Consider the following 17,767-nt stretch of genomic DNA (forward strand, 5'->3'; position numbering starts at 1 on the left):
TTAATCCCAGCACTTGGGAGGCAGAGGCAGGAGGATCTCTGTGAGTTCCAGGCCAGCCTCATCTACATAGTGAGTTTTAGGACAGTCAGGACTATGTAGAGAGACCCTGCCTCAAAAGTATATGTGTGTGTGTGTGTGTGTGTGTGTGTGTGTGTATACATATATATATCCCTAACCCCAACCACACATATATATATGTATATTGTGTGTGTGTACCTGTGTAGCCTGTCCTCAGTTATAATGCCTTCTCCCTCTGCAGCCCTGCTGTTATTCATATCCCCACCCCCCACCCCCGCTATCTCCCAAGGACTGGAGGCTTAAGGTCTCAGTCTCGCTCAGGTCCTAGGCAGGCAACCGCAGCCTCTGTGACTTCTTTAGTGCCTTGCTCTAAATCTAACAGATTTCAGCCAGGCGTGGTGGCGCCCATCTCTAATCCCAACACTCAGGAAGCAGAGACAGGTGGATCTCTATGAATTCCTGGTCAACCTGTCTCCACAGTCCCGGGCCAGCCAGGGCAACAAAGTGAGACCCTGTCTAAGAAAGAGCGGAAAGGAGGGAGGGAGAGTACTTCTTATAACGCCTGGTACCCCATGTTTTCACACACAGCTTTCCCAAGGGTAGCAGGCTGACTTTGTCAGTGGTCCAGGAAGACCCCAAGACTTCCGGAGCTCTGTCTTCATCCGGTCCTGGCATGAGCTAGTGCTCGTACAGCCTACAGACAGCCTTAGGTCACTAGAGGGGAACAAGAGGCAGGCAGGGACTGCGCCTGGTCCCATCACCTTCAGTCCGCTCGGTGGACGGAGACGGGCGGCTTCGGACCGCACAAAGGGCCTGGCTGGACTGAAGCCCTGTCCGGCACTCTTCTTCCCAGATAACCCGAGTGTACCCGCGGTCGAGCGAGCGCAGGCAGAGGCCTAGCGCATCCAGCATCTAAAGTGGGGAGCACGCCTGCCCCGGGGTCCCCGAACAGTCTCACATTTGACCCCGCCCCTCTTCCCGGCAACTCCCTGATTGGCTCCCCAGCCTCCGAAGGCGCCCAATGATTGGCTGGAGGCCCGTGGCCCGGCGATACGCGGCACTCTGGGGGCGGGGCCTGCCGGCGGGAGCCGCATCGCCGGGCGCCGCGCGCGCAGCTTCACTTAGTCAGCGGGCGGCGCCGGCGAGCGTTCCGCTCCAGGGTAGGAGAGTGGAGGGGCGGCGGGGCGGGGAGCCGGGAGGCATGGCGCGGCCCGACGAGGAGGAGGAGGAGCCGGCCGTGGCGCCCGGGCACCCGTTAGCAAAGGGATACCTTCCGGTGCTGAGGGGCGCCCCGGATGGGGAGGCGCGCACGGAGCCGCCTGATGGGCCCGAGGCGGAGAACGGAGGCCCGGGTCACGGCTCCGTGGTCGCGGGAGCTCCGGACGGGCCGCAAGGTCTGCTGGCGGCGGCGGAGGAGGAGACCCAGGCCCGGCTGCTGCCTGCGGGCGGTGGGGAGGACGGCCCGGGCCCCACGCGCTCCCCGCGCACGGCGCTGTCGCCGCGCCGCTTCGTGGTGCTGCTCATCTTCAGCTCGTACTCGCTGGTGAACGCCTTCCATTGGATCCAGTACAGCATCATCAGCAACGTGTTCGAGGGCTTCTACGGTGTGTCGGCGCTGCACATCAACTGGCTGTCCATGGTGTACATGCTGGCCTACGTGCCCCTCATTTTCCCGGCCACCTGGCTGCTGGACACGCGAGGACTGCGGCTCACGGCGCTGCTGGGCTCCGGCCTCAACGGCCTGGGCGCCTGGGTCAAGTGCGGCAGCGTGCAGCGGCACCTCTTCTGGGTCACCATGCTGGGGCAGAGCCTGTGCTCCGTGGCCCAGGTCTTCATTCTAGGCTTGCCCTCTCGCATCGCCTCGGTGTGGTTTGGACCCAAGGAGGTGTCGACGGCTTGTGCCACTGCGGTGCTGGGCAACCAGGTAAAGACTGGAACGAATAGATACTAGGATCCTCTTAAGGACGGTAGGAAAGCCATAGGCGGGGCTGGGTCCACGGTTGGTGGGTAAAGTGCCTACCGTTGAAGTGTTAAGACTGAGCTCCAGCACAACGTGGCATGGTGGCTCCAGGTTGTATTTCCAGCCAGCACTGACAGGTGAGGAGGACAGCTCCTGAAAAAGGACGTCCGAGGTTGCCCTCTGGCTTACTTACACACAGGCACGCCTGGACGCTCTGACAGTGAAGAAGATCTCATAGGTATTTTTGTCCCCACTGCAGAAGGAAAGTGTTGAGTTCTGTGAAGTTTGTTTCCATATTGAATGTCCTTGGAACAGTCCCGATTTAAGTGTATTAGTAGTGAGTCCAGCCTGGTATGCACTGAACAGGTGTAAGTGAATGTTCAATAAATGTCCTGGTGATAAAGACTTGGCAATATTACTGAGTTCAGTTATTAGTTCTTAATAAGTCAGGCAATGCTGCAAATCACTGACCCTGGAATGGCTAGTGGTTTAATTAGCCGAGGTTCCCTTAAGAAATGGCCTTGTTTCCCCTACCATGACAAATTCAAATGCCACCAGAATTCCAGACGCAATACTAGGCAAAAGGTGTGTGTGTGTGTGTGTGTGTGTGTGTGTGTGTGTGCGCGCGCGCGCGCGCGTGCTGCTTACTTTTTTTGTTTGTTTTGAAACAGTGTTTCTTTCACTCTGGCAGGCTGGCCTGGAATTCACTGTGTACCCCTGGCAGACTTCAAACTCTTGAGAATCCTGCTTCAGCCTCCCAAATGCAGGAGTGAGCCACCCCGCTATGATGTTTGCATTTGTTAATTTCAAGGTTGTCCCCTTACTGTAACTTAAGTTCTTAGTACAGGGCACCTGTGACACCGGGTACTTCGTCACCACTGTAAATGTCACCATTGTAAGGATAGTTAGTATTCATTCAATTGAAGGAACTCTAGTTCAAATCATCCATACCCCTTTTATACATATATTGCTACATGCAGCTATGTAACCAGAAATGTTTCTTTTTCTTTTCTTCCCCCCTTTCTCTGTGTAACAGCTCTGGCTGTCCTGAAACTCACTCTGTAGCCCAGGCTGGCCTCGAAGTCGCAGAGATCCTCCCACCTCTGCCTCCTGAGTGCTGGAATTAAAGGTGTGCGCTACCACTGCTGAGCGAAAAAGTTAGTTTCTTACTTCCAAGCCTCACTGGGATCAAGATCATGGTTTAAAGTACCTCAAAAGACTAACTGTGTGTGCTTATTTTGTTAGACTTACTTGCTTTCTCTAAGACGGTAGAAGGGCCACTTAAACTGTAATTGTTGTGCATTCAAAATAATTTATTATTGATATTTTAGTTGTTTCTTTATATTTGGATAGCAGATGTTTTCTTAAGATATTTTTATTTCTAAATTATATTCAAGATTATGCTTCATTGACCATAATAAAAATATTATCAACCCTAGCCGGGCGGTGGTGGCGCACACCTTTAATCCCAGCACTCGGGAGGCAGAGCCAGGCGGATCTCAGTGAGTTCGAGGCTAGCCTGGTCTCCAAAGCGAGTTCCAGGAAAGGCGCAAAAGCTACACAGAGAAACCCTGTCTCGAAAAACCAAAAAAAAAAAAAAAAAAAATTATCAACCCTATATCTTTGAAGCATCAATTTTTATGGATAATAAAGGGAACACTTATAGGTGGCCTTCCCTCCTCTTAGCAGCACATTTCTGGCTCTTCCTATAGCCTCCTCAGTGTTCCCATTCCTTCCTTGTCTCCTGTAACTGTACAGTTATGACCAAATAAGCATTTTTCAGTCTCATTTATGGAGTGATCATGCATAATAATATTCAGAAGCATTATGCAGTCACTAAGAGCTTGGTAACATTAAAGTGATTTATGTGCATATGCCATTCAACTTAATAGAATAGGTTAGGAACTATTAGTTTTCCCACTTGTTAGATAGGGAAATTGAAACTTTAAGGAATGAAATCATTTTCCAAAGGTAATAATACTGCTTGTTCATATATAAGTGTGTCTGGTTCCTGAATGGTAGCTTTTAACTTTTTAGGTCTCCAGAGAGAACCTTCCAAAATACAGGTGCTTTAAACTCGCCAGTGGTTTCCTAGAGTACTTAAAAAAAAATATGAAGTGTTTACTATACATTACAAAACCGTTATCACGTGTCTTTGGCTTCTTAAACAATGTCATACTTGCACTTGCACAAGGACCTTTGCAGAAACATTCCTTCCCCATGCTTAGAATATTCTTCCTGTTCAGTTACATGATTACATACTTATAGCCACTCAGCTCTCAAGTCAGTTTAAATAGCCGGTCGCTTTCCTGATTCCATGTGGAGTTAGTCACTTTCTTACTACATCATTACATTTTATCTCTCCTTGTAGCATTTATCACTGTCTCATGTTTATTGCTCATATATTGACAAACATACATGTTTTATGCTCATTACTGTCCCATTTTTTCATTTCATTTCCCGAGTAACTTTCCATCTCTCTTTGTAATTTAATTTTTTTTTAAATTTTTATATGCATTGGTGTTTGACCTGCATATCTTTGTGAGGGAGTTGGATCCACTGGAACTTGAATCAGAGACAGTTGTGAGCTGCCATGTCGTTGCTGGGAATTGAACTCAGGTCCTCTGGAAGAGCAGCCAGTGCTCTTAACCCCTGAGCCATCTCTCCAGCCCCCACATCCCTTTGTAATTACTTGTTTGTCTTCTTTCTTTGAATTTCTGCGTGTGTGTGTGTGTGTGTGTGTGTGTGTGTGTGTCTCCATGTATGTGCACAGGTGTGCAGTAGGAGGGAGATGGTTTGGGTGAGTACACACTTGGAAACCAGAGGGGGATTTTGGATGCCTGCTGTCACCCTGTGCCTTATTCTGTTGAGGAAGAGTCTCTCATAAGCCTGGAGTTGAGGTTTTTCAGCTAGGCTGTCAGCCATCGGGCTCTAGAGAGCACCCTGTCCTCACCCCCACCCACCCCCACCCCGTGCTGTGGGTACAGGAATGCACAGGACCATGCCAGCTCATTGTGTGGGTGCTGGGATTAGAACTCTGGTCCTCCTGCTTGTGCAGCAAGTACTCTTCACCAATGAGCCAGCTTGCCAGTCCAGAATTGCTTTCAATATGGATTTGTCTATGCTGAATATTTTATATAGATGAAATTATATACTGTGTGTCTTTTTGTGTCTGACTTAGTTCTTTATCATGTTTTTGAAGTACATGGGATAGTACTACATCAGTACTTCATTCCTTCTTACAGGTGAAGATACTTCATTGTGTGATTTAGGTTATTATCATGTTTTGGGTCTGTGAATGGAGTTGCTGTATTTGTGTATAGTTTTTTTGACTATCTGTTTTTAGTTTGGGGAGCATGGACCTACAAGTGGAATGGAAACATCATATTTCAGTTCTGTTTTAAATTTGAAGAAATTGCCAAACTATCCATAGTGGCTACTGTATCGTTTTACATTTGTGCCACAAGGGTTCCACTTTCTCCCATTCTTGGGAACACTTACTTTCTGTTCTTATAATCACACTCATTCTAGTGGATGTAAGATGGAGTCTCGTGGTAATTTTAATTTGTGTTTCCCTTTACAGCATGATATTGACCTTTTTTTTTCATATTCTTAGCTATGTATCTTCTTTGGAAAAATGTCTTTTCAAGTCTTTGGCCCATTTAACATTGGGATTCTTATCTCTTTGTTGTTGGGTTGTAAAAGTTCTTTACTCTGATGCTAGTTCCTTCTTAGATATGATTTGGAAATATTTTCCCCATGTTGTAAGAATTTTTTAATCCCTTATCAGATATAGGAGAGAAGTTTGCCAACATTTTTCCTTTAACAAAGACATGAGAACAGATTTTTTAGGGTTTACAGTACATCTTTATATGTACTACTGTTTCTCTTTATATTCTGTTAAATGCCAGCATTTAGTCTTTGTTTCCTGTTAATAGCTGTTAACAGGACTGTTTATTTTACAGCTTGGAACTGCAATTGGCTTCTTGTTGCCACCTGTTTTAGTGCCCAACACACAGAATAACACAGACCTTCTGGCTTATAACATCAACACCATGTTTTACGGAACAGCATTCATCTCCACACTTTTATTTTTTTTAACAGTAATTGGTAAGTGACTTGTTCGTCCTAAGCTTAGATAAGTGCATGACAGATATATGAAGATAACTAACCCTGGAAGTTTGCTGATGGTGTGTCCAATGCTGTTTATCTGTTCTCGTCATGCAATGTCTTGCTCGGGTACTGAATGGAACAGCTCTAGGGGTACTTTATGGTCCACTGTATGTTGTCCTCAACATTCTAAAGGGTTTGGAGACTAATGAATCCCATTACCTTCCTACTAACTCAGCTTGGTAAGTGTTCATCTCAGACATGCTGCCTGGCTTCCCTTCCCATATTCATCTGTGTGGTGTGCATCTTGTACCTGCCTAGCCTGCAGGCGGTTCTTGTCATGCTTTGAAATGACGCAAACAGGCTGCCACCTCCCCTCTCACAGGAGATTCCCCCAGGGGTCCCCAGTTTAAGATTAACTGGGTCTAAAATGTTGACCTGTAAATGATCCTGGGCAGCATCGAGCTGTTCAGAATTTCAAACTGTGGCAACTGTCTGCTTGTTAGGCCACTTCAGCCAAGCCCGGCTGCCATCGTTCGTCCCTGAGTCCTCGTCAGAGTCAGCTGCAAGCAGCCGTCACCAGCTTGGAAGAAGCTTTGGGAAGGTCTGCTTTTTTTTTTTTTTTTTTAAGTTTATTTTTAAGGGGAAACAATTTTGATTTTAGGGAGAAGATAGGCAAGGGGTATCTAAGATATACTGCTGCTGCCGTAACTAGACTGCCTGCTAGACACTCAGGATCTCTTCGATGGATTTTATGAGGAAAGGAACTGTGAAGTTCACAGACCATTAACATTTATCATTAAACCATGTTGTGGTTGGAGGTTTTAGACTTACATATTAAACTTTTACCTTGCTATGATATCAATGAAAACTTCATATTTTGTCGTCTCCAGATGTGAAGTTGAGTTTTCAGAGAAATATCTTCTGGTAACCTGGGTAGGTGAGTGGCAGGACCAGGTATAGGAAGCTCAGCCCACATCTGCAATTTCCCTTGAGGTGATGAACGGAATGTTCTCTTAGTAGCATCTGAAGTATGCCAGTATGTGCAGTTGGCTTCTCATTTTTTATCTTTGCAGTTAGTCAGGGAGTGGCATATTTGTACTGTGCACATTGCTGAAAAATTTGTCTTGTACTCTTAGTATTTAACAAAGTTTTAAAAGAAATCTGTACTGGTGAGGGAACCTCTTAAATCGGCTTTTCTGGTTGGTGCATTTGGCTTGCTTGACCAAGTACGAAATACTGCTTCTATACATTTTTAGAGCAATGGATCTTGCACTTACAGTAGTTTAAGTATAAAATGTCTTTCAATCATTTATGTGTAATCACATAAATCTTGGGCTTCTGTCTTCTTGAATCTTAAGTTGAGCTTCTCTTCACAAGAAATGAATAATTAATTATAGAAGACATCTTTATAAAAAGAACCAGCTGGAGAGATGGCTCAGCAGCTAGGAGCACTTGCTGCTCTTGCAGAGGACCCAGGTTGTGTCCCAGCACCCATGTCACTGGTGGCTCACAGCCTCCTGTAATTACAGCCACAGGGGACCTGACTTCTTTCTCTGACCTCTGTGCGCTGCAGTCACGTGCATGAAACCCAACACACGCACACACACACACACACACACACACACACACACACACACAATGAAAAGTTAAAGTATTTCTAGTTAATTAATTAGTGGAAAGGTCGCTCAGTGGTTAAGAGCGCTTGTGCACTTGTTGCTGTTGTAGAGGACTTAGTTTAGTTCCCAGCATGCACATGTAGCTAGCTCACGACCATTTGTAACTCGAGTTCCAGAGACTCTGATGCCCTCTTCTGAGCTCTGTGGACACCAGACACTAATGGTGCACATATAGACATGCAGGCAAATCACTCATACACAGAAAATAAATCTAAAATAAAAATAAAATTTTAAAAATAATTCTGTAGTTGAACTTTTTTACATGATATGTATGTATATATATATATATATGTATGTATAAACTATTACAAATAGGTTTTTAAGTTTCCAAAGACAGATGAAAAACAATGAAATGAGTATGACTATTAGTTTATTATCTTTTGTAGTCTGAGAAATTAAAGAGTGAGATATTTATGTATTAGCTATTATGTAATTAGTTATTGATGTACTTGTGGCTTACGGGTTGAGAGTGGAAATAGAACTGGAAGTGTAGAAGCAATGGAATGAAAAAGGCTTGTTTTCAAGTCTGTTTTAGTGTCCTACATTTTTAGTATTATGACTCTAAACATAGTATAAAAGCAAAGTAAGAATTAGTCATGAAGGCATATACTACAATCCCAGTACTTGGGAGGTGGAGAAAGGAGGATCAGGAGCCCAGGGTAGTCCTTGACTACATGAGACCCTGTGTCAAAAAACAAAAAAAAGATAATATACCATCATTGTGTGAAAACTGTGACAGTAAATAGAAAGACAACTTGAGTCATTGTACTCAATATGTTTGCTGAGGAAGAAAACTGAATTTGGAAACTCTTAAAGCTCCTTATTTACTAGAAGAGATGAGGTTATATCCTTCTAAATTCTACTGATAATTACTTAAAAATTCAAACAAATCCATATAATTTATGGCTATAAATTACAGTTTTTAGTAACATGACACATATTGAACTAATATTCATCAGCCTCCCTCAAAGACTTCCTTAAAGGCTCACTTTGTGTGACCTTTCGTGTCCTCGTGGGTTGTGTATGTGGATTTATGTGGGAATCTTAGGAACTCACCTTACCTTCCACTGAGTCCACACTAATTCCTCATTCTTGAGGAATTCTGGCCTCTCACATTTGGATGGTAGATGTGCACCAAAACATGGTTGAATGCACACCACATGTTGGTTCTTATTAAGCCTCAAGATTCTTTACCAGCACCTGGGAGGCAGAGACAAGTGGGTCTCCGTGAGTTGGAGACCAGCCTGGTCTACAGAGTGAATTCCAGGATAACTAAGGCTACACAGAGAAAACCTGTCTCAAACTGCCACCCTCCAAAAAAGAAAAATCATTTAATTCAATATTAGTCTTACATAAACACAAGAATGTATAGGCTAGATGTGTAATTGTACTTTCGATTCTTCTATTCAAAATGGCTGTACATGGCTGTAAACTTTTTACTAGAGATGCCTTTTACTTACTTAGTCTATAAATATTTCAAGCTTTTGAGGCAAAGTCTGATTTTTTAAGTGAATATTGTATTTATTTATTTTTTATTTTTGGTCTCTCTTTGTAGCTCTGACTGTCCTAGAACTTACTATGAAGACCAGGCTGGCTTTGAACTCACAGAGATCTACCTGCCTCTGCCTCCCAAGTCCTGGGATTAAAGACGTGCACTACTGAGTTCCACTCTAAGTGAATATTTTTCAAATGATACAATACATTTTATATAACACTTGATAAGTTAAAATTTTACATATTTTGTGTGATCTTTATAGCAGCTTGTCACTGTCATTTCCATTTAAAGAATGAGAACCTAAAACTGAGACATACGTAAGACAGGGCAGAGGCAGAATTCACAAGTGTATTTACTGTCTGTCTGTGTCTCCCACGGTGACAAAAGGGTTCTGAGCAGCCCTGGTTTACTCTTTTTTCATCCCAGGAGGAGCTGTGTGAACTCAGTGCTCTGCAAGCTTTTGACGACTTTGTGTGCCTAATGCCAGCTGGAGAGTAGCTGCTATTTGAGATTAATAAACAGTTCTTTTATTGGCACAGATTTTTTAGTGGAAAAAAAGAGCTCCCCATTTCAAAGGAAAAAAGAAAGGCCTTATTTCCTGCTTTGAGATAGCTACACAGCATAAAAAGGTCATAGACAGATGACCTTTTGTTCCTCCTTTTCTTCATGTAGCACTGAGTCTGACCTTTCAGCGGTGTGTGGCTGGGAGGTACAGGTTACATTTGCCAATAAGTTCATCTCTCCGAAACTAGAGAATGATACTTGTATTCAGAAAATAAATCTGAGTGGAGCTAAAGACCAATGAGGATTGTTTTTAATTTATGTGAGTTTTTTAATCCATATTTGGTTCATTTTGATTTGTTTTGCTATAGTAAATTAAAACGTAGATATTTAGGACTTGCTAGAAACTTGTGACTACAATTATTTATAGTCTGAAACCTTGATTTACTACTATGAAAGTTTTATATTACCAATGCTAATAAAAAGAAATATTTCCTATCCAACTAGGACATAGAGAGACTTGCAGGACAGATTCGAGGCCTCTTAACAGTGCAAGGATCAGATAGGGAGGAAGGAAGAGGAAGAATAGCAGCAGCTAAAGGTTTTGTGTCCACCAGGCTCCAATGTAAGGATGCTACGAATAAGTAACCATGAGTTCTGTCCCTCTTGAACTAGTTCTGAGCTCTGAAATAGAAGTATACTTAGCTTGGTTTTAGTTACATCATAAGTTTTTTCCAACAAAAACTTTAACTTTTTATTTTTATTAGCAAATAGAGAAATAACTCATAATAATTTGTGGGAGTTGCAAGGATTGTTTCTTCCCCAATAACTCTCAAATATGTCTGTGTATTGGGAATGACAGAATTTTTGTGTTTAGTGTAGAGTCCCATATTCTATCCTGCAGATTCTGCTTGTTAAACTTTGTATAGTCTCAAAACCAGTATTAATTTTAAATTTTTAAATGAGTCCACTTGACAACCAGAGACACCAGACCTAATACCCTTCAAATTGAAAATAAAATGGGCCTCTTCCAACCAAGAAGAAATTGTTTTGAAAGGAAGAAGGAAAAAGAGGAAATGGAAAAATGAGAGGCAGGGAGTGGGGGGACTCTGCTGTGTAAAGGTTAGTTCTCCGAGAGGAGAGAAGGGAGGAGGTGGGCAGAAATTATAGTCTTAGAAAACATGACTTTCCCCGTGTGCTTCCCTTTTGCTTTTTGAATTTACTTGTTAACTCTAAAGCACATTTTCATGAATTGTCTGATCAGTGACATGTACATCTGGGATCTATGATAATAGACATGACTGTGTGACTCTTGATACCTGGGAAGGTCACTGAATCCAGGCATTTATCTCTTCCAAGGGACTGAATTTAAAAGTCAAATCCTTGATGTAGTAAATATTGGTCTTGATTATTGAAAATGGAGTAATCAGTGGGCAAAGGTGATCTCATTGCCAGTGATTTTTCAGCTCCAATGAATTGGCCAAATCTCTGAGTTTTAGTTCAGAGAGCTAAAAGGATAATATCAAATTATTCTTCACTTAGAAGTCAGTAAAGCTAAAAAACAACCTTGCTATACAAAACTTTGACTGCCTCTTTAGTCCTAAACTAAATTCTGTTCTCTTACTGAGAAAGACACCATATACTTAATCACATGTGGTGTGTGGGTGTAATATACGTGAATTAGTCATATGTGATCCTTTTCACTCACGTTCCCAGTGTTCAAGGAAAAGCCTCTGTTACCACCAAGTCAGGCTCAGGCAGCTCTGAGAGACAGCCCCCCTGTGGAGTACTCCTACAAGACTTCTATCTGGAACCTCTTCAGAAACATCCCCTTTGTTCTCCTGCTGATCAGTTATGGTAAGTGGCACTGTGTTCACTGGTGGCCATGGACACCTTTAAGCACTGTGGATTCTTTTTATTGAAACTAGTGGCTTGAATATTAATGAGTTTGGTCCATGAACTTCATAGCTTAATTATGAACTTAAGTTTTGAGCTAAAAGCAAAAGTACCTAAAGGGATTTTTTTTTAATGTTTTTAAGTAGAAAAAAAAAAGCAGATCTCAGAAGTACTGTATGCTTTTTTGAGTCCTGGTGGAGTGTTACATCGAGAATGTAGATGTTCTGTTTGCAGATATATTTAGAGAAACCCACTCTTGTGTTTAGGAGTAAAATCTTAATATCAACTGCAGTCTTATTTTAAATATTGAAAACCCTGGGGGAGGAGTGTTAAATGTCTACTGATAACAGGTAACTGAATTAAAATAGATTAACTCTATGGACTGTTACACAGTAGAGAAAAATCAATGAACTAGAATGAAAGTGTCACCATGAACCACAAAACAAACAATTGAGCGGTAAGACCAAGTTATAGATGATACTATTTATAAAGTTTATATGTGGAATAATTCTGGTTATTCATGAATACACACATGAAATTAAAAACTCCCAAGATCAAGATAGAAGTACTTTTGGAAAAGAAAGTATAGAAGTGGGAAAATTAATCCAAAGCAAAGATCAGTGATGAGAGGGTATGTTATTCACTGTGATCTGTAGCCAGAAATTTCTCCAGTCCTGCCTTGCCCGGCAGTCCTGACGAATCTCTTCTCCCCAGGTCCCGCAGCTGTTTATGAAATAATCACTCAGAGGCTTATATTAATTACAAACTGTCTGGCCTATAGCTTCAGCTTCTTGCTAGCTAGCTCTTTCATCTTAAATTAACCCATTTCTATAAATCTATATACATATATACATACATGGCTGTGCTGTTATGGGTCTGCTGACATCTTGTTGCTCCTTCAGCAGCAGGCTCGAATCTCTACTGACTTCGACCTTCTTTCTGTCTCTGTTTGGATTTCCCACTAAGCTGTAAGCTTTCTTACCATAGGCCAAAAACAGCTTTATTTATTATCCAATGGGAGCCACACATATTCACAGCATATAGAAAAACACCTCACAGCAGTGGTCTTTGTGTGCTTGAATATTTAATAGTAAAAGAGAATGAACAGTAAATTAAATCTCAGCTATGTTACCAATCCCGTGTCTTTGAGGAAGTGCACATGAGGGTTTGAGACTGCACATGTGATTCCTGATAACAATCTATTTAGAGAGTCTTTCCTGTGTTCTTTTATTCTCTTATGAATTGCCTTGTAAGTCTTGGATTCAAGTGTTAGGTCTCTGAAACAAGCATGCTGTTATGCTGTTAATGATGAAGAGTTTCTTTTTCTTAAGATTTGGTTGGTTGGTTGGTTGGTTTTTGTTTAGTGGGGTGTGGTGCTATGATGCTAGGAATCGAACCAAGGGTCTTGTGTATACTAGGCAAACGCTCTGTCATTGAGCCCTATCTCACTCTTCAGCACCACTGACTATGGCTCATGGTACATGCACAAGAAATGTTGCTTGAATGTTTGCCATATGCAGAGTTGCATGTGGAGATAGGATTTGTGATCTACATGCCTGAATCAGAATAATGTGTTGTAACAAAATCCATTTTGTTTCCATTTCTGTTGCTACAACAAAATGCCCAGTGCTGGATATTTTATAAAGAAAAGAGGTGTATTTATCTCGTATCTTTGGAAAGGTCAAGACCAGGTAGCCCCATCTGCTTAGTCTTTGGCAAGGAACGTGGGAGCATCATGATAGGGATAAAATATGACTTTGTGCCAAGTAGACCAAGGTGTTTGGTGGCCTTGTTTTATAACAGCCCTCTTCACTAATAACTGACTCACTCCAAGAGACCTAAATGAATCTTTCTGAGGAGCCCTGTGCCTCATCTCATTGTTCTAGGTCCATCACCTCTGACCCACCCGTGGTGGAGACCAAGATTCCAGCACAGATCTCTAATAAACCTAGTATTAAATCCATCCACCTTCTAAAAGACAACAGTGGTGGTGTTTAGTCTTCTTGACTGTCTGAGAACATTACATTTTACAAATATTGCATAGCATTCCACGTTATTTCATAGAATGATGAACTTTTTTTCTTTATAGGTATTATGACTGGAGCATTTTATTCAGTTTCAACATTATTAAATCAAATGATATTGACACATTATGAGGTAAGCTTTATTTTGTTTTCTGAAACAGAGTCTTGCAATGGAACATTGGCTGGTCTAGAACTCGTTATGTAGACCAGGCTAGCCTGGAACTTAAGATGGTTTTCCTGTTTCTGTCTCCCCAATGCTGGGATTACAGGCATGTGCCACCATCTGCTTTTATATTGTATGCTTGACAAAGACTTCTTCTTTAACAATATAATTTGCATTAGCATGGTTTTAAAATGAAGGATTATGGTCTTGTTGATGCAAAAGATTTATACCTTTTTTTTTTTTTAAGGCAGCATTCCATCTACAACTGAGAGGTGGAAAAAAGCTGAATAAAGCTATTCAGGAAATAGAAGGCAGATAGGTCTCACAGTTAGAGCAGAGAGGCCAGATTCCTGAGTTGTCGATATGATACTTGGTGTATCACACCATTCTAGTGACTCCAATCTAGTTTGTTCTGGTCCCCTGGACTTAGTGTGTAAACTCAGTCCAAAATCACTAGCCCATACTTTTATTAAGCGTATTTAACCTAATTTGCAAAACACACATTGAAAGTAAATATTATTAGCATTGTGACAAAACCTTAATTTGGTTATATGGAAAAACACAAAACCTTGTAAAGGATGTAAGCTTAGACACTGAGGTCAGACTGGCCTCTCTCTTAAAAAGGAGCTGGCACTTTTACTATGTAAAAGTGTTGTCCTTAACTTTCTCTATGCACATGTATAGATGATTTCAGAGTCTTAACAAAAAGTAAATACAACTATAGAGTACCCAGGAAATGTCTCCTTTTTACTTCTTTTCATTATTTTATATTCACTTTTATTGATTCTGTTGTTTTAAAATAGAATGCCTTCAATAAACCATCCTCTCCAAAAACACACCTCTATCCCATGTAATGAATCTTCCTATTGTATGCTTAATTTTAATGATTATTTCTGCTAACTATATAAGTGTATGAGATTATGAACCACCTGTTTGAATTAGAAATATCTGATTATCAAATTGTTTTAGAGAGAAGAGGTGAATGCTGGAAGAATTGGGCTAACGCTGGTGGTAGCTGGAATGGTGGGCTCTATTCTTTGTGGCTTATGGCTGGATTACACCAAAACCTACAAGTAAGTTACAGTAGATATGTGCATGGTACGTAAGTAAAAATATACTGATTTTAAAGAACGGGGTTTCTCTAGGTAGCTCGAGCTGGCTTGGAGTTCCATCCTGCCATAGCTGCCCGACTGCCAGGATGCCAGCATGACCCACCATGTGTAACTAAGACTTGGAGCATTTCAGTGATCTGCCTCTATGAATGTTTTACAGATCTTCCCACCCCTTTGTAGCTTGTTTCTATCTGAAAAGAGCCCTCCCAGGGAAGCACCAGGTTCCCAACAAACTTTATCTTGTCTTTTTTATGTTGTAAACTTTAAAAAAAAAAAAAAAAAAGTTCTTTTCTATGGGAAGATTATTGTTGAGCTAGCCACATTATCCACTGATGAGAAGGGGTGATTTGTAATAGCCAGCCACATTTTTCTCTGTGCCCTAGGGAAATTAGAAGGGAACCATTAATTATCTTGTCTTTGTTTTAGGCAGACGACTCTGATCGTGTACATCCTGTCTTTCATTGGGATGCTTATATTTACTTTCACACTGGACCTTGGGTACATCATTGTGGTGTTTGTCACTGGGGGCTTCCTTGGGTAAGTGTCAAGTGTATAAAAGAAATTACACCCTGCTCCTACGACTTGGAAGGAGTGTGTAAAAGGCCCTCCAAAGGTTCTTTTGATATTTAAATTAAACTCCAAAGTTCCATTATGTACATATAAATATACAATTCCTCAGAACTATAACAAAAAAGTTTAAGCTATTTTGGTATGCTGTTGGTGAAGAATAGATGAGCCTCATCTGGACAGGTGGCTGCCCTCGCCTAACCCACCTGTCTGGTGGTCTTGCTCTCCTAGTTTCTTCATGACCGGTTACCTCCCTCTGGGCTTTGAGTTTGCTGTTGAGATCACTTACCCTGAGTCTGAGGGCACATCCTCTGGACTCCTCAACGCTGCTGCACAGGTAATCCTGCTTTTTCCTAACCCAAGACAGTTAAGTAGGTGTGGTGATAGCGATCCCAAGCACTTGATAGGCAGAGGCAGGGGGAGATCAGGAGGTCAAGGCCAGTGTTAACTCCATAGTGTGTTTGAGGCCAGCCTGGCTACATAAGCCTCTTGTCTCAAAAACAGAACAAACAAAAACGCAAAAAACAGGGTGATTCCTATGGCCAGTGAGCAGTGAGATTGGCCTGACTTTGTGGTTTAATTATCCTGACTTTCAGTGGTTATTTCTAGAAGCCAGATCATAAGGAAAGTCAGTTAAGGCAGGCTCTATGGGGAATGTGTACTTGTTTTAAAAGAGCAAACTTAATAAAACTTATTTCACAAATTTTATTTTAGATATTTGGAATTTTATTCACATTGGCTCAAGGAAAGCTCATGTCAGACTATAGCCCTCAAGCAGGAAACATTTTTCTCTGTGCCTGGATGTTCTTAGGCATCATTTTGACAGGTAAGGCTGAGAGCATGCACCGTGCTGTCTGTGTTCAGTTTTGTGCATTGCTGCTTCATGGCTTTGCAGAACTCTGAGGTTAAGAATGAAATAAGAAGCGGAGTTTTTCTCTCAGGATGTGAGTCTGTCCTTTCAATTTGGTGGTTCCAAATTTAATACCATTACTGTGCATAAAAGACAATACTGGGGCTGGAGAGGTGGCTCATCGTACCCAGGTTTAATTCCTAGGACCCAAATGGTTGCTCACAATAGTCTAACTCTGGTTCCAGAGGATCTGATGTCCACTTCTGGCCGCCTCTGGCACTGCACAGACATAAATACAGGCCACACGCCCATATACATAAAATAAAAAGAACCCTTTTTAAAAAATTATAAAAATTGTATAAATTATTTATCTTGTGTGTCTTTATCACCTTCCACTTGGACATGTGGGCATCTTAGACCTCCCTGTGCAGAACCAAATTCACTGTGTTGCCACTGTACATACCTATTTCTCTTAGATTTTCTGTTTCAGTTAGCTAGTGCTGTTATCTATTCAACTGCCTAAACAAGGAAATTCTGAAGTCACCCTTTTCCCTCCATTACTACATCCCCATTATCCCACCCTGTATTTGTTAGCTGAGGGGTGACTGGTAATTAAGCTCAACACCGAGGTGTCTTCTCAGCTGCAGCGGTGCTGTTGGCTATCACAGCATTATACACTGTGTGTTACATGGTACATAGAAAAGGAGAAGTGACCAGTCTGTAACTCTTGGTGTTTCTGTTTTAGCATTGATCAAGTCTGATCTGAGAAGACACAACATAAACATGGGGCTTACAAACGGTGACATTAAAGCTGTAAGTGGCATTTTTATGGCTGGACTCTGAGTGTGCAGAGGGTAAATGGGAAACCATTCTTGTTTAGTCAGCAACTTTTTTTTTCTTTGGTCAGTTAACAGTTGACTGTTAAATAGCATGTGTCAGATGTGGAACATCCCTCCAATGCCAGTTATTTTCGCAGGTGCCAGTTGATAGTCTGATAGATGAGAAGCCAAAAGTGGTGATGTCTAAGCAGTCGGAATCTTCACTCTGAAGAGGGGAAGGCACAGTGTGGGGATGTGGCATCGGCCTTGGGGAGCTGTGTGAGTGGTGAGGACACTTACTTGGAAAGTATTGGGTGAGCTCTGGACTCTGAATATCATTTTGGTTTATTGTTATTAAGCAACATTTTGCTTACATCTCAACACTACTATTTATCTAATATTGTCCATTTTCAGCTGTGTATTGTGTCTATGAACGTAACATTCTTGACATTTTTCTCAGGATTTTTTTTTTTTATGGGGATCTAGAACCATAAGGCATGTGAGAGTGTATGCAATTCACGTGTAAACGTGTCCAGTGCATTTCCAGTTAGCTGTCATCTCACTGGAATGGCCA

The 17,767-nt window shown here is 41.9% G+C and overlaps 1 protein-coding gene across 1 annotated transcript; it reads left to right on the forward strand.

Annotated features, from left to right (window-relative positions):
- The first annotated feature begins 1,185 nt into the window (after positions 1 to 1,185).
- On the forward strand, positions 1,186 to 17,437 carry Flvcr1 (FLVCR choline and heme transporter 1). Its single transcript, XM_059280433.1, has 10 exons — positions 1,186 to 1,942; positions 5,944 to 6,088; positions 11,480 to 11,620; positions 13,749 to 13,816; positions 14,816 to 14,919; positions 15,385 to 15,495; positions 15,757 to 15,862; positions 16,240 to 16,351; positions 17,121 to 17,188; positions 17,352 to 17,437. The coding sequence occupies exons 1-10, from the start codon at positions 1,220 to 1,222 to the stop codon at positions 17,421 to 17,423; spliced, it is 1,650 nt and encodes a 549-aa protein (XP_059136416.1). The 5' UTR covers positions 1,186 to 1,219; the 3' UTR covers positions 17,424 to 17,437.
- Positions 17,438 to 17,767: the final 330 nt, after the last annotated feature.

The sequence above is a fragment of the Peromyscus eremicus genome, chromosome 15 (assembly GCF_949786415.1).
Source record: "Peromyscus eremicus chromosome 15, PerEre_H2_v1, whole genome shotgun sequence".
Classification (NCBI taxonomy): Eukaryota; Metazoa; Chordata; class Mammalia; order Rodentia; family Cricetidae; genus Peromyscus; species Peromyscus eremicus.

Bases quoted from the DNA above. Each gene is read 5' to 3' on its own strand.
- Flvcr1 (XM_059280433.1), top strand. From the start codon at position 1,220: ATGGCGCGGCCCGACGAGGAGGAGGAGGAGCCGGCCGTGGCGCCCGGG. The intron at 15,496-15,756 runs GTAAGTGTCAAG...TTGCTCTCCTAG, and splicing joins GTCACTGGGGGCTTCCTTGG to TTTCTTCATGACCGGTTACC. The intron at 16,352-17,120 runs GTAAGGCTGAGA...TTTCTGTTTTAG, and splicing joins CTTAGGCATCATTTTGACAG to CATTGATCAAGTCTGATCTG.